General features: G+C 32.4%; 1 protein-coding gene across 2 annotated transcripts in view; it reads left to right on the forward strand.

The window, feature by feature from the left end:
* The window catches only part of Cbp80 (Nuclear cap-binding protein subunit 1), a 127,291-nt gene that overhangs the window by 91,622 nt on the left and 17,803 nt on the right, over window positions 1-17,866 (forward strand). For both annotated transcript variants that reach the window (XM_085816755.1, XM_085816756.1), the window contains one exon: window positions 17,184-17,283. In XM_085816755.1, coding sequence (XP_085672881.1) covers window positions 17,184-17,283 — 100 coding nt within the window. The remainder of the gene's footprint in view (window positions 1-17,183; window positions 17,284-17,866) is intronic.

The following is a 17,866-nucleotide window of genomic DNA, read 5'->3' on the forward strand; positions in this document are numbered from 1 at the left end:
TAATAGGGCCTTTTTTAAAGTATTGTTAAAAAATAGAATTTATTAGTGACCATGTAAATCCATAATGACTAAGGTTTATTAAACTACCTAATTTAATTATTGATAACTAACTGTTTACCCTTAAAAATTTTCTCTATATATTAAAGTGAGTTATTGCTTTTCATTAATACTCACTGTGGTCACAAGATAAAATACAAAAATGTCAAAATTCAAGTAAAACTTATTCTTTGCGTCTAGTGAGACTTAAAATAATACAAAACAACTTATCACCTCTGGTGCTTTAATGGCTTATTGGAACCTATAAGTATATTAACTGGGTTACAACCCCTAGAACTGCACGAAGCTACAAAACTAAACTGCATCAAAAAGAGCCTGACTGACTTTCAACACTTGCCAACCGTGCCTCTACAGCAGGCCTTTCAGGTTTGTTCGAAGCAGTAGGTCTCTCTCTAGACAAGCAGCAGGGGTGACAGCATTCAGTCTTTTGGTTATGAATCATGCTGATTATGATCTTACTTCTTATTTTAACTTATGCCGTTTGACATAAAATCTACCTGCTATTTACTAAATCTCTAGACTGACCAAGTATGTGACAAAATGAGACATAATCAACATAAAGCTAACTGTTAGTAAAACGTAAATGTCACTTCTTTTAAATATGTCCAACTATTATAAGTGTAAAATATTTAATTCTACTTGATAAATTACATAAAGTTTATTTTACTTTCAAACTTATTAATAATTTTGTTACTGAATTCATGTTTAGTAATAATGCATACTACTTAGGTATCTATTTTATTTTTAGGATGGTATTACAAAAGTGAAATTCAGGCATAGATAATATTTTTAATTGAATTTATTCATTTCCCATTTTCTCATAGGTCCTTAATTTTTTTCAGTAATGGTTCTTAAAAGGCGTTAAAGTACTTAATTTTCATGTGCAGAAATGTGTACGAACCCTGAAAATATTTTCTCATAAATGATTAATTTTTTTCCGTAAACTATATATGTACAGTCAAAAGTCGTTAATTCGGACACCCATAATCCAGACCTCAAAGCTTCAAACTTTCTGCGCATGCGTCGCGTTGACCGTTACGGCTGAGAATATGCTTGTGCGCGTGCGCAAAATATGTTTACGAGTGCGTGTTTAATGTATAACAGATGGTATAAGCTAAGCTATAATTATTTAATTATCTATTTCAGTTAATTTTGCAGATTGCGTTGTTCCTTAATCTTCGAATTGGATCCGGCTTATTATATTTTGCAGACTGTTAGAGCAATTTTATAAATAAAAGTAAGCTTGAACTTTCGATTATGTCAAATAGAATTTCTGATATATATTTATTAATATGTAAATGATCTACAAAGCGAAAGTATGTTTCGAAGTTCATTAAACAAAAAGTGGAATTGCTACAAAAAATGGATAAAGCATATCCTTTGTTTATCTTTAACGCCGCGGTGCCGCGCAATGAATTGGAAGTTGATCTGTTAGCACTATCCTTATCTTCAGGGCAGATGTTTTTATTTTATTTGGCTTATAATTCCTTATTAAATGTAGTATTTCATCTCGATGTATTCCATCTTTGATATGATTTAAATCAAATTCCTCGTCATTATAATTCGCTTCCAATAGTGAAGAAAGTGACAGAGGTTATTGAAAACGAAAAAATTTCAATTGACAAATTAGTCGGTATTTTCGACACAGCAATTATAGGACTTGAACAGCGGAACTTTGTAACTGAACAAGAAATTATGTCTGTTTAAAGAATTAAAGAGAATGTATTATCACATAAAAAAAGAAGCAACTTAAACAACTTACATTGAAAGAAATGTTTAATAAAGTAAACAAATAAATATTAAGCTTTTTAATATTTATTTAAATATTAAAAATTTAATTTTTTTTTGTAAATTTTGGTACCCTTTAGACCATAATTGTTCTTTATTTCATAAATTATGGTTTCATATTTTTAATTTTATAATTTCTGCATGCCATCTTACCAGATTTAAACTGATGATCTGTAATCCGGAAAAATCGATAATCCGGAATCGTCGAAGTCCCGAAAAGTCAGGATTAACAACTTTTGACTGTACATGAAAAGTAGTACAGTCAAAAGTTCTTAATCCGGAATGATCTATAATCCGGACTGATGCTAAAGCAAAGTTTAAAGTTTAAAGAAATTAAACATTTAGCAGTAGTAGCAATAAAAGCTCCCTGAGATATGTTTTGCAGACATTGAAGACAATAAAAGATTTTGAACTTAACCAATTTATTAACAATCTAATAAAGAATAAAAACACAGAAAATAAATGTCAACAATATTAGAGTCTTAGGGAAAATATAATATAACCATCATTCATCAAATATTTTTACCTGGTCTCCAAAACACTGGCATTCTATACAAACAAAAATGTCCTAAACAGTAATTATGCGGTCTAAAAATAAAGCTGGCTACCCATTCAATAAGTCCATAATCAATGGTCAAGAAAAACACCTGAAAATTTAAATGAAGTTCTTGAAAGCACTTAAAACAGGCCTAACCCCGTTTGCACAAGGAGTCGCCGCTCACGTATTTTAATTGCCGCCTTTATTGAAGAACATGGATGCCACCCACAGCAGTCACTCACATGGTAGCCTCTGGAACCAAAGAACTTTAATCTGGAATAATCATCCCGCAAACCGGAACCAAGGCACTTTAATCACCGGACTGCATGCATCCTTCTGAAGGGGCTGGAAACCGCTCACTCAAGTGCCGGGAAAGCAGGAACTAGAAGGGTTGAGCCAGAGTGACGCGAGATACTTATAGCAGAAGTAGAAATGACGTCATCTCACGGCAACCAATCAGCTATCGGCACGAATCGGCTTTTCAGATGACGTAACATCATGTTTCGTTTTTGCATCTCAATTAGGTTGAAACAGTCCATTCTCAATGCAAACAGTGGCAGCAAGAAAAAGAAGTAGAAGTAACTACTATATTACATTAAAATAAGGACTAAACTAAATAAACATTTCAAGGAGGAGAGATGATGCAGTAAAAGGTTTAAAAATAAGCTATATTTTCCAACACGGACCTCAAAGCTAGAAACTTTCTGCGCGTGCGTCAACGAATGATGCGATCACGCATGTGCATAGGAGTTTACGCATGCGCATTGTGTGCGCAATCACATAATACGTTTACGCATGTGCATTTAATGTATAACGAACGGTATAAGCTAAGCTAAAATTATCTAATTATCTATTTCAGTTAATGTTGCAGATTGCGTTGTTCCTTAATCTTCAAATTGGATCAGGCTTATTATTTTTTGTAGAGTGTTAGAGCAATTTTATAAAAGTAAGCTTGAACTTTCGATTATGTCAAATAGAATTTCCGATTCTGGAGCTGCCAAAGGATCTATCTACAAAGCGAAAGAATGTTTCGATGTCCATCAAACAAAAAGTGGAATTGCTGCAAAAAAATGGATAAAGGCATATTTTTTGTTTTTCTAACCATTCCGAAATCTGTTTATCAATTTCATGCTGCTCTGGGGGAAACATCGCGGCGCGCAATGAACTGGAAGTTGATCTGTCAGCACTATCCTTATCTTCAGGGCAGATGTTTTTGTTTTACTCGGCTTATAATTCCTTACTATATGTAGTATTTCATCTCGATGTACTCTGTCTTTGATATGATTTAAATCAAATTCCTCATCATTATAAATATCAGGAATACACATCAAATAGTTTTCTGGTTGCAATTTTCTAATTTTGACTGTGCGTAATGTATGCTTTATGCATGCGCGCGTTGAAGAAATGTTTAATAAAGTAAACAAATAAATATTAAGCTTTTTTTTTTGTAAATTTTGATACCCTTTAGATCATAATTGCTCTTTATTTCATTAAATTACGGTTTCATATTTTTAGTTTTATAATTTCTGCATGCCATCTCACCAGATTTAAAGTAATGATCTATAATCCAGAAAAACCGATAATCCGGAATCGCCGAAGTCCCGACAAGTCCGGATTAAAGACTTTTGACTGTATTTTTATGATTTGTTTCAAGTGCACTAAAATTAATGTAAGAAACTAACATTTTAATGAGATGGATTTTTTGGGGAAGGGGCGGCATAGCAAATTAAATTATGGTGCAATATTTAACACTGCTGAATGTGATGTATATTCAATGTTTACTAGCACTGAACGAAATTTGGATTGAATAGGCATTAAAGCTTAAAAAATAGTTTCACATAAGTATATGATGCTGAATGCCATTTAATGCCATTTCAGAAATTGTATGAAATTCACTTCGAGCTCTGATCCAGAATTCAATCAAGGATTTTTTGGAAACAGTTTTGAGTCAGTCACTAGCTCGACAAATGCCTTTTGGGCTTAGCAATGGCAGGTGATTAATTTCAGTAATGTCAGTTAATGTAATTTCCTTAGAAGTGTCATTTATGTAATTTCTGTGAATTCATGCATCTGTATTAAATTTTTGCAACCCCCACCATTTTGCTTTGTGAGCCTTTCTTGGGGTTATGACTCACAGTTTAAGAAATGCTGCTTTACAGCAACCTAAATTACATTTTTCATTTTCTCTGAGCACAAAAATTGATGGCATTTATGTCAGCATATGAACTCAAGAAGCTGACTTTTTTTGGTGTGTTACTGGAAAATTCGTATATGAAGACTGATTGAAAGACTGAGTGTTATTACCATAGGCTTACTTTGACATTTAATAGGTTTACCTTGGCTGTTAGCTTAAATGTACATAGTGGATGTGCAACAACTGCCATATTTTACACACAAAATTTGTTAATTTTTCACACACAACTTTGTTTTGGCATTTTGCGTCATTCACTATAAAACAGTGTTTAACTTTTCAAACTGTTGCCACCAACTATTAGAGCCCTGCATTATATATGAAGAAATTAAATAATGAAGAACCTGCAAGAATGTATATATGTTTCTCACATTGTGAAAAAACAATGGTACATAGAGACATCAAATTTTGAATAACTTAGTCATCCACTTGAATATGGGCATCTGGAAGCCAAAATTTAGAATTTGTTTTATTATCTTTTTCATATTTCATAAAACTGTACATTTAAAAAAAAAAAAAAAAAAAAAAAAAAAAAAAACTTTTGTGCAAGAATGTATCAGAAATTCTAGATTTTAAAATTTTGTGATATTGCTGTTGAATTGAATTTTATGGTTTAAGTGCAAAGAACGTGATGTTTAATAAATAAAGGTAACACATAAAACGTTAAAAGTCCTCCCTTTTTTAAATCAGCCTGGATATGAAAGGCTTATGATTAGGAGGGAGGAAACAGTTATGTAATATATTGGAAGTGCAAATAAGTATGTGCCATTTAGGAAAAAAAAAAAAAAAAAAAAAAAAGGTGCCACCAGCAAGTTATGGTTAAATTGTTTGATGTAAAACATCATCTTGCAAGCTTGGACATCTGTTAAACAACATAGCCTTGAAATATTAACGATTTTGTATCAGCATCATGTACTTTTTTCATGCAAAAATGTCAAGTTTTGAGCCAAATGAGTGTCATTTGCGGAAACTTTTTCTCTATTTCTTTAAATTGAAGAAATCTGCAGCTGAGGTGCCTCATTTGCTTGTAGAAGGATATTGTGAGCCTGCCTTAAGTCAGAGAAGTTGTTGTAAGTGGTTTCAAAAGTTCAAGAATGACAAATTTGATGTCAAAGAAAAAGAACGGAGTGGAAAGATGAAAGTGTACAAATGTGCGAATTGGCAACATCATTTCATGAAGATTTATGTCAAATGCAAGTAGAACTTACATTAGGAGTGACTCAACAAGCAATTTTACATTGTTTAAATTCATTGGAAATGATTCAAAAGTAATGTAATTGGGCTTCATATTAGCAAAAGAGAAACGTTGAATGCCAATTTTTACATGTAAAATTCTACTTGCCAGGCAGAAGGAAAGTTTTTTTTTTTTTTTTTTTTTTTTTTTTTGTGTGTGTGTGTGTGTACTGTATAGTCACTGTAATGAGAAATGGATCCACTATGATACTCCAAAGAAGACGAAATCATAGGGACCACCTGGTCGTGCTTCAACATCAATAGCCAAGCTGAATATTCATGAAAAAAAATCATGTTGTGTATATGGTGGGATCATCTTGGTGTTATGTATATTGAGTTGCTCAAACTGAACAGAACCATTACTGGGGCTCTCTACTGAACACTGTCGATAAGACTGAGCTGTACACTGAAAAAATAAATAAATAAATAAATAAATTAAACAGCAGCTTCCTTTACTACTACAGACATGATAACATTATTCTCATGCATGCATGGTAATGCTCATGTGTATGTTGTAGTGCCAGTGAAAACTTACTCGGAAACAGTCAAATGAGAAGTTCCCCCTGTCCTTCTATATTCACCAGACATTGCTCCTTCTGATTATTACTTGTTTTGATTGATAATATTGCCTTTCTGAGCAGCGCTTCATATCATATGAAGATACCAAAAATTGGGTTCATTTGTGCATAGCCTCGAAAGAAGAAGCATTCTTGTGATGTGGTATCAGTATGCTGCCAGAAAGGTGGGAAGAAGTAGTGGCTGGCGATGGAGAGTATTTTGAATAAACATAATACAGTCAAAAGTCTTTAATCTGGACTCGTAGGGACTTTGGCGATTCCGGATTATCGGTTTTCCGGATTATGGATCATTAATTTAAATCTGGTAAGATGGCATGCAGAAATTATAAAATTAAAAGTATGAAACTGTAATTTATGAAATAAAGAGCAATTATGATCTAAAGGGTATCAAAATTTACAAAAAAAGCTTAATATTTCTTTGTTTACTTTATTAAACATTTCTTTCAATGTGCGCATGTGTAAAGCATACATTACGCATAGCTGAAACATTGCAACCAGAAAACTATTTGATGTGTATTCGTAATATTTATAATGACGAGGAAATTGATTTAAATTATATCGGAGTACATCGAGGTGAATCACTACATTTAGTGAGGAATTATTAGCCGAATAAAATAAAAACATCTGCCCTGAAGATGAGGATAGTGCTGACAGATCAACTTCCAGTTCATTGTGTGCTGCGACGCCCCCCTTCCCTGCAGAGCAGCGTGAAATTGATAAACAGATTTTGGAATGGTTAGAGAAACAAATCGCCTCTCTGTCACTTTCTTCGTGCCTTTATCCATTTTTTGCAGCAATTCCACTTTTTGTTCAATGGACATCGAAACATGCTTTCGCTTTGTAGATCCTTTGGCAGCTCCAGAATTGGAAACTCTTTTTGACATAATCGAAAGTTCAAGCTTACTTTTTTATAAAATTGCTCTATTAGTCTGCATAAAATAATAAGCCGGCTCCAATTCGAAGATTAAGGAACAACGCAATCTGCAACATTAACTGAAATAGATAATTAGATAATATTAGATTAGCTTATACCATCCATTATACATTAAACGCGCATGCGTAAACGTATTATGCATGCACAGAAAGTTTGTAGCTTTGAGGTCCGGATTATGGACGTCTGGATTAAAGACTTTTGACTGTATACCAGTCTATCACAATAGATGTCCAATTTTTGATAAAAAATGCCAGATTTATTTATACTTCCAGTATAAAGATGAGGAAATTCAAATTTAGCTGTAGAAACAGTGCCTGCTTAACACATTTATAGACACTTATGAAAGATTTTGAAAACACATAAGTATAATATATTATCAGCACTACTTTAAGAAGTATTAAAAGTTGGTGTGCGTATATTTCATAATAGTTATATATATTTATATAATTATGATTATTTATATATTTATATGATTGTTATTGTATTATGATAGTAATAATAGTCATAAGGTCTACCGGAAAATTCTTTTAAGTTGGGAAGTGAAAGAAAATAATCATTTTTCACACCTTTAATAATATCTGTTGTGCAGTATAAAATCTGTCACTACTTATGAGCTTTTGCCAGCATGATGGTAATTTGTAAATGCCATTTTATGAAAAATGTCTTGTCTGTAGAGGCACATAACTTAAGTAGTGCTTGGCTGATATCTGCTTCAGTCTTGAATTTTTTCCCTTTCATAAAAATTTGCGAGGAGAAAAACAAAACCTAATCAGAATGTTCTAGATCTTGAAAGCATGGTAAATGCAGTAGAATTCCTCAGCCTGACTCTGCAATGCTCCGACGAGTCACCATAGTAGCATATGGTCTGGGATTATCATGATACACTATGATGTGCTTTCTCTTGAACACTGTAGATGTCTTTCCTTTAACTGCTTTGTTTAAATCATCTATTTGTTGACAATATCTTTCTGAATTGAGCTTTTCATTAGGTTTCAAAAGCTCATAATGTATTATCTTTGAATGTTTCATCACATACACACCATTCTCTTATTCATGATCATGCTCAAATTAGAGGTGATAGGTGGCAAGTTCTTTGGCTTCACAGTATGCTGTTTTCTTAATGCTATTTTCATAAGTAATCCTTTTTTTCCATCACCAGGTAACATGCAGTCCAAGAACGATTCATTTTTGTTCCGAGGCAGCAGAGATGTGCATATGACGACTTGATCATGCAGATTTTTAAAATTGAACTCATGAGGCATCCATTTGGAATATTTATAAACCTATACAGGTTTACAAATGTGGTGCGAAATGGTTTCTTAAGCTGAGTTAGAAGTTTCCATTATCTCCAATATTGCCAAAACAGGATCTTCCACTATCATGATCTTCACAATATCATCAATTAAAGAAAGTTGCCCAGAGCTTGGCTTATACTATTAAGATCAAAATCACCTCCTTCAAAATTTTCAAACTATCACCTGGACATTATTCTTTTCAAAACTCCATTTTGACTAAAAACTTTCACTAAATTTTGACCTGCTTTTATAGCATTTCTTCCTTGTTGAAATTTGTATGAAATACAGTGTCATAAATGAACTTTAATTAATAGCCATGTTTACACGATCACATCTCACTTAATAATGATATGCCAATACTTTTGTTTCAGTTAATTTAGAAGAGCACATGTGCATAAATGCAATATACTGGGGGTGTTTACACATTTTCAGAATGATATCAGGGCCATTTAATGAATGATTACAATGTAGAGAGTATTTTTTTAAATGTTCGATCTGATAGCCTTTTTTCTGGACTAAAGTTTTCCACTACTTTTGAGGATCCATTAGTTGTGGTGGGTTTGTGCTTAGAAGGATCTCTTTTCATGAGACCAAGAGCACAATTTTCTATAGGTGAAACATTAGAAAATTTTGCAGGAATATGTTGCAAAAGTGTATATGTAATATCTGTGTCATTCTTCATTTTTTCAAGGAATGCAGTGGTACTTTTCAATGTATGACTTGTTGCTCTGTCTTAATGAAATTTCTCTCTTTGAAAATCATTGGGATAACTGTTGATGCTGGACGTAGACCTTTATCTTGATAATATGTTGATTTTAATATTTTTTCCTGCTCTTTGTCTTTTAATTTCCGTTGTAAGAGAATTATTACAGGTAGTAAACCTCTTGCTGAAATTTTCTTTGCACTGATGGAACCAGGTTTGTATATTTTTTTCTCATTATTTTTTATAATAAATAGACCTGTTTTTGTTGCAGTCATTTAGGTAAACTCATGCCTCCTCCTCAATGGTCACAATGTATTTCTATTTATCTTCTGCTAAATAGTTTTCATTCAGGATTCTGCACGTTTTTCTGCATTGAGCCACATCCCCCGGGAAAAACTGGTGAACATTGTTTTTCAGCTATTTTAAGTTGTAAATCTTGGTTTATTATTTTACTTTGCTGCTCAGATGTATTTAAAGACTTTGCAACTTATTTCTGCATCAGGGGATTTTCTCCTGTTACCAGCAATTTTACCTTAACAACATTAAGACAGTATATGCTTTTTTGGGGGTTTTCGTCTGGAGTCTTCTTTCCACGTAGAAGTAATAGTTGACTTTTTTTTTTTTTTTTTCCTTTCCAATTAAAAATGTTGCTTATTTTGCACTTGGAAATTTTCATACAATGCATTTTGGAATATTTCAAATTATGGAATAAGAATATTTCTCATTGAAAAGCTCAAAAACATGTCCTTCAATCACAGCTTCTTTACATGCAGCATTTTGAAAGAAGAATAAATTTAAAAGGAGCCAATGTTTCTCATTTTAAATAATAATCTGTTGCCAGAAATATTTATTTCAAAACATTTGCTTTTTTAAAGTTGTTTAGATTAAATTCTATTTTTACTTAAATTTACTTTGTGACTGCAATTCACTTCGCACTCTGATTGTTCCTATTTTCGGAACATTTACGGTATTGAATACTATTGTGATAGGGGAACACAGTGAAATAAAATTTCGTCGAAGCAGTAACAGAAATACAAGCAAAGTGCGCATTGATCCAATATAGAACATCGCCGAGAGGAAGTTTTTGTAAGAAACTAAGAGAAAGGTTTTGTTAGAAACTAAGAGAAAGGTTTGTTTGTTAGGTTAGAAAAGTTTCAGTTCTCAGAGTTTAGGTTCTGAATCAATTATGTCAATAAGCATTATACAAGCTTTGGCATAGATTTATCTAGAAATGACACAGTCCAGATTTTTTTTAAAGAATAAAGAGAAAATACCCAAATTAAAATTGAAGAATTAAGAGGCTATTATTAAATTAAATTATAAAGCTGATTTATATATTTTTTATCTTACATATATATATATCAGGTTTTAATGAAAGTTTCCTACCACCGAAAATATCGTCTGCACATAAGTTTGTGTTGCCGTATTTAATCATAGTTTGTCAAACATTTGAAAGAAGGAGACTTGTATTGTAAAATTTGTAAAAACATATCGTTGTCATTAAGTACAAGGTGTCTGAAATGGAACTATCACACTACCTGATTAGAACCATTATTTATTAATTATTTCCAGTTCTTTTGCAAAAAGTCAGCTATAAGATGTCACCAAATCGTGTACAGATTTAGGTACTAATGTTGTATCATATGATACTGTGAAGGTTTGGTACCGAACATTCAAAAACAAGGACTATGACATTCAAGAAGCGAAGCACTCTGGTCAGCCTACTGATGTTGATGAGGTTCACCTGCAAGGCAGATAAGGACAGACATGTTTAGGCCTTCACTAATCTGCAGGAATATGGGCACAAGGGCAAAATTCTGGACCCGATCATCCCTTGTGATGAAAAGTGGATTTATTTCAACAACACAGGCCAAAAAAGGGGTTGTTCTGCACCCGGTAAGCCGATCAGCAGCATCACAAATCACAATTTGACTATAGAAAAGATCATGCTTTGTATCTCTTAGGATTGCCGTAGTATTATACACAAAGAATATTTGAAAAAAGGTAAAATGCTCGACAGTGAGGTGTAGAGAGAGATGCCTGTCCATGCTGATGCTGCTGTCAAGGAAAAACTTCGAACTGAGTTCCGGTACCAAAAGGTAATATTCGATCAAGGTAATGCAAGACTATATGTGCCTGTGTTCACGGGCGGGACTCTGTATGACCTCGAATGGCATCTTTTGCCACACCCACCGTATAGCCCTGAGATTGTTCCTTCAGACTTCTACCTTTTTGCACACCTGCAGCTACATCTTGCTGGTGCTATCTTTCATTCTACACAGGACATCCGAAATGAGGTTGATCTGTTTTTGGACTAATGGCCACCGAGCTTCTAGGTTAAATGCTTTGAAAAATTACCAAAACATTGGCAGAAAATCATAGATTTGAGTAGTGATTACTATCCTTACTAAAGGTACTGCTTTAATGTTTTCTTTTCTACCTTTATTAAGAACCGTTTTTGGGCGGAAAACTTTTGTTACAACCACATATGCATGTGTGTATAGCACGTTCATAAACTATCGGGTTGTCCACAAAATAATACAGGTGTCCACAATTGTTTATCTTTCCACTACATTTTTAGCAACAAAAATATTTCAAATTACATTAGTTTATATATAATGTTGAAGCTCTATTTTCGCTCTATGTTTCTATAATAATCATTTTGTTCCAAAATTATTTAAAAAAATATTTACTAGGTGTTTTTTTAATGTCAAAACGGAATTTTCGGCAAATTTACTTTTAAGGGTACAAGCTAGGGCGCAGCGCAGCACAAACAGCTCGAAATGTCAACGAAGTATGGGGCGAGAAAAGTGTTAATGAATCTACAGTTCAATAATGGTACCAAAAATTTTGCCGTGGAGAATTTGACCTGTAAGAACAAGAGGGTGGTGAACGCTCTTCAGCTGATGATGACGACATGAAGACTTTAGTTGAAACAAACCTGTGTACAACTGTTTGAGAGCTTGGCGTAAGCAAAACAACGATTTCCGATCAATTGAATCGTATAGGAAAGTCAAAGAAGCTCGATAAGTGGGTGCCACACGAATTGAGCGAAAATCAGAAAAATCACCGTTTTGAAGTGTCATCTGTTTTTCTTCTCCGCAACAAAAATGACTTTTTTCTTGATCGAATTGTTAACTGCAATGAAAAGTGAATTCTCTATAACAACCGGCGACGTTTGGCTCAGTAGTTGGACTGCGGTCAGACACCACAACACTTTTCAAAGCCAAATTTGCACCAAAAGAAAATTATGGTTACTGTTTGGTGGTCTGCGGCCAGTCTCATCGTCCACAGCTTCCTAAATTCGGGTGAAACAATTACATCAGATAAGTACTGTCAGCAAATCGACAAAATGCACCAAAAATTGCAACACATGTGCTCGGCATTGGCCAACAGAAAGGGGCCAGTTCTTCACGACAATGCTCGCCCGCATGTTGTGCAACTGACCCGACAGAAATTGAACGAATTGGGATATGAAACTTTCCCTCATCCCATATATTTGCCTGACCTCTTGCCGACTGATTACCACTTTTTCAAACATCTGGATAACTTCTGCAGAAGAATGTTTCAGAAACCAAGACGAGGCCCAAAATGCCTTTAACAACTTTATTGCGTCCAGTACTCCAGAATTTTATTCAACCGACATCATAACTAATTGGTAACTTATAACTCATTGGCAAAAATGCATTAATAAGATGCAGTTATAAGTTACCAGTGAGTTATATTATAACTCATTGGCTGGTGCTTATTTTGATTAATAAAATTGTTTTTGAGTTGAGTTATGATACTTTAAAGATATAGGTTAAAAACTTGCATTTTTTTCTTCCGGACAACCTAGTATTTCAACAAAATAAGAGAAGTGATAGTACCCATCACAATAAATAATATTTATAGTGGAACCTAGTGCTGCTCTGAATGTCAGAAAAGCATGGAGTTAATCGTCTAAGTTGAAATTTTCGTAGTACGAAAAAAAATTATGAAATCATAAGTTACAAAATCCCATTAAATCAGAGAACAAAAGTAGATTCTTAAAATGCCACCCAAGAATGCTGTTGCTCAGTTCTGTCTGGTGAATGAAAAAAAACCAGCCATTTCTTTCATAGCCTTCTGGTGTCATTTTTATTTTATCCACTGCAAAATAATTCTTGCAATGAGATCTTTCACAAATTAACCACTTATTTTGTATGCCGATGTGTTTCTAGAAAATGTCCAGTGAATTAATGTCTGGATAGTATGGAGGCCAAGCTTGATATCTGCAGTGTCAAGTGTACTGTATGAAATGAGATATGTGGCATTTAGGAAATGTTGGACCACAATAAAGTATACTGGGGCTCATTGTGCATGTCCCTGTATGTGGAGAGTAAAACAATCTGTCACAAACCGGGAAGTATTTTCTCCTGGATGATATGTTATGCTATGCTGGTTAGATGTTCTGGTAACCTGTAATCAGGCAATCACCAAGAATACCTACCCATATGTTCACAGCAAATCTCTGTTGATGTTTATTAGAGGCAGTTACATAGGAATTTGCTTTCAGTCCAGTCTTGTTTGTTGTGAATGTTGAAAATATCTTCATGGCTAACTGAAATCACTTCACTAAATAATGAATGCTGAAGCAGAGAACTACAAGTTGCTAATTTTCATCTGGAACATCAGAAAATATACTCGGTGGAGACAATCATGTAGATTAGAAAATTAGACATTTTGTCCATGGAAGAGGTGCATGTGTGGCATATACAAAAGATTCCACATTGTATTGTGACAAGCATTAGTGTCAAATACTACTGCTTCCATACTTGTGGGAGGAACTGCTGCAAATCTCTCCAAGATATACTTTTTATTTCCGTACTGTCAATGTGATGGAATACGATGCATTAGAAATCCTTTATGCCAATGTTCTCTAAATTTGTAGCTCGCAGCCAAATGATCTTTTCAAAGCAGTTTTTCACTACAGAACTGCATTTCCCATAAGTTAATTAGCATTAATATGGCAAGAATTCTAAGAAAGGTTAAAGATTTTAATGAATTTGCATCAAATTTCATGTTATTTTCATTGACATTAAAAAGAGTTGTTGCTCCAGAAAACCTTCAAATGGAGCTAATTAATTTAAAAGATTTAAAGATATAGATTTGAATAACCTTTTCTGTCACTTGTCAAAAGATGAATACCATCATTTATGAATTTTTGCAATAAGAATATTCACTTTGGGAATACATTTTTTTATGTGAAGAGGTTTCCCCTCTCTTCCTCACAGTAGGAAATTAATGTGTCTAATTGAACCAGACTGACAAATGAGCATCTATAATTTGAATAATTTCTAGCAATTTTTCACCAAGGTTAAAAGTTTATTGAAATCAAAATGCCATGTGTTCTTTTAGCCGAAAGTTTTAGTATGAAATAAAGAAGATTATAATTATTTACAAACAAATATATGTATTTTTGCAAAGAAAAATGTAGTTATTAAAATAAAAGTAATAGGTTGTAAATATTGATTCTCAAGTTTTGTTTCACTTGAAGAAAGTTTTCGTAAACTGTTTAGTTTAAGTAAATTATTTAGTAGTTAATTCAAGATGTTAGAATTATTTAAAATAAACTTCAGTCTGAAAATTTAATATTTAATTAACTTACAGATACCAACCTCTAGATTTCAGGCAGAAAATAAATTTGAATTTTTTCCTTTCATCATTCTGATTACTTTTTATCTATGTTATTGTTAAGTAGTTAGTAAATAAAATTAAAAAAGAATTAGTTTAGGAAATTTCTCAAAATTATTTAAAAAAAAGTATTGTCAGCTGTTTTTAGATTGTGCATTCGGCCCACATATATTTTAAATATTTTTTATTTTGTTAATAAACATTTTCATTTTTGTTTAAAAAAAAAGCCATGTCCCATCAGCTGCTTTTGAATTGTGCATTTAGCCTGCACATAATTTGAGTTTGAGGCCACTGTCATTGTGCTTTGTATCCATTCCCATATACTTGAATGTACAATAGATGTATTTCTACCAATTTCTCGTTTATGTATCTGTCAATTTAATATTCCATGGCCTTGAGGTCCTACCAAAGTTATCCCATTCATTTCTGCGCAATTTTAAGTTGCTTGTCAATCTTTCTGGACAATCTACCAGTTAGTCACTGTTGAAGGCTTTTGTGGATTTCTACTGTTTTGTTAGACCTCGTGGTTTTACCAAAAGCTCTGTTTAGAATGCTATGAGTACAAACTTCCTGCAGGTGATTGTTCCAACCTATTACTTGTCCATATTCAGCTGTTCATTCCCCTTTCAGCATTATTTGGACCAGCTGTAAATGAACCAAAATGCTGACACAAACATAATTCTACAGCCCTTATTATTTTTTAATGTAATAAAAAGTAAAACAATAACCTTATTCATAAAGCTTATTGAGAATCAACTGAAGGTTACATCAAACAAAAGCATTATGTGTGCTGTGACATCGGGCTTACCCATATTTGGTGCTAAATCACATTATTTGGTGACAGTTTCACGGTCGATGAGATAATACATAAGTACCTCCATCATTACTGCAAGAATAGAAGAGTTGCTGAAAACAAAAAGCTCTGAAAAGAGGATGAAGCTTTGAAAAGAGGATGAGCGAAGAGATAGTGGGAAATTATGATTTAGATCGGTGGTCAGAGACTTAAATTGCCTGCAAGCCAAATAGCTGATGGATTGGATTTTTTAGAAACAAAATAACAATTTTTATCAACAAAATAAAAAGAAAATAAAAAATATTCTAACAAAATTTAAATTTTGGCTTTCTAAATATTTAAAAGATGTATAAACAATAGTGATTATGATGCAAAAGGAAAAAAATCAAATCTATTTTTTATCTGACATTTAAAATTTAATACTCGTAAGACATTCCCTTCCCGGAAACTGCGGGCACTATCGCAATACATTCTGGTTACATTTTGTATTTGTAATTCAAATATATTGGCAACTTAAAATTTCAGAGTGAGATTTATTCAAAATAATTTTAGTATGTTTAATTAATCATTATAAAACTTTAAATTAAATTAAAAATAAAGAAATTATGAAAATTTTCCAGTCTGATAAAAATTGCAAATAAATAATGATAGACTTGTCTCTTTCTCTTATTTATTAACTTTTCTTTCACACATAAATAAAAATACATATGCATGTGTGTAAATAATTATAAATTTCTTTATTTCTAATTGCACCTTAAGACTTGAGGGTGTTTCGATTTTAGCAGAAGTGAAAATATAATAGAAATAGATGTATTGTAGATGCTTATCGTCGAATTGAACTAATTGCTTAATAATTTTCAACCGGGGGGGGGGGATTCTGATCATTTTTAAATGTACTCTCAAAGTCTTATTTGAGAGTTAGTTAAGTTAAGGATTATTTAGTGCAAAAATTCATGACTGAGCATGTTTATTTTTTGACAAGTACAAATAAAAATTGAATCTGTATATCAAATTTTTGAATTAAATTTATATCAGAATGTAAATTAAATAGCTGCTTTTTAGATTAGAATTAATAGATAAAATGGTAATAATTAAAATAGATTTTCTGTTACATTATTCTGATTTGTTTTAAAGGGTAGTAAAAGTAATGTGAACTCGGATTTCAAATAATTGAAATCTTTACAATACCATATCTGCAACAAATACCTGGTTGAAATGTATTCGCTGGTTATATAAAATTGTGTAGGGAACATATGCAGCCTGTGAACTGTCAGTTTGAGATCACTGATGTAGATTTTCAAGTAAAATTCTGTTAAGACTTTCCTCAAATATAATTTCTTTTTGAGGTATATTTGTTTTTTAAATAGCATATTTAATTGAATGTTGTATTTAAAATTGATTTTAATAATATTTTCTAGTGGAGCCCACTCATAACCCATTAAAAATTGATGTCTTTGTTCAGACTCTGCTGAATTTTGCTGATAAATCTTTTTCTCATGCATTTGCTGCTATAGCAAAGTAAGTACTTTCTTTAACATGGAATTTTAAACAATGATTCATTTCATTGAATATATGTGTTCCATGTAATAAAAGTTTGTGTGTAATATTTTTATTGGAAGTTTAGATCTTGATTTTCTTGCTGTTTGAATTGCTATCCTAAAAATTTGTCTGCGATTTTACATATTTTACCTTTTTTAAAAATAAAAATATTAATAAGCATGTTAAAATAATAATAATAAATATGCTAAATTCAAAATAACAATAGTATGGATAATAATTTGTTGAAATAAAAATCATAATAATGAATATACTAGAATCCAGTTTTTACTGTTTCCAGTTTTATTACTGGTGTTGTAGGTGATTAGTCTTTTTTGAAAGCGGAAATATTCAGCTAAAAATTGAAACTACCGGAAAAATTTTTTGAAATAACTGTGAGGATTGATGAAAGTGAAGTATGGCAATAAAAACTTAAGGCCGGTTTAGCTGTAGATCAATGTGATTTTGCAGAAAATTCTCTGCACGTTTTCTTGTTTTGTTAGAGTTTGTAGAATTCATTGTTGACTACTATCGATTTTCACTTTTATTAGAAAAAATTAGCATT

The sequence above is a fragment of the Stegodyphus dumicola genome, chromosome 5 (genome assembly GCF_044657685.1).
Source record: "Stegodyphus dumicola isolate Sdum_Otavi_A_Nest chromosome 5, ASM4465768v1".
In the NCBI taxonomy this organism is placed as follows: domain Eukaryota; kingdom Metazoa; phylum Arthropoda; class Arachnida; order Araneae; family Eresidae; genus Stegodyphus; species Stegodyphus dumicola.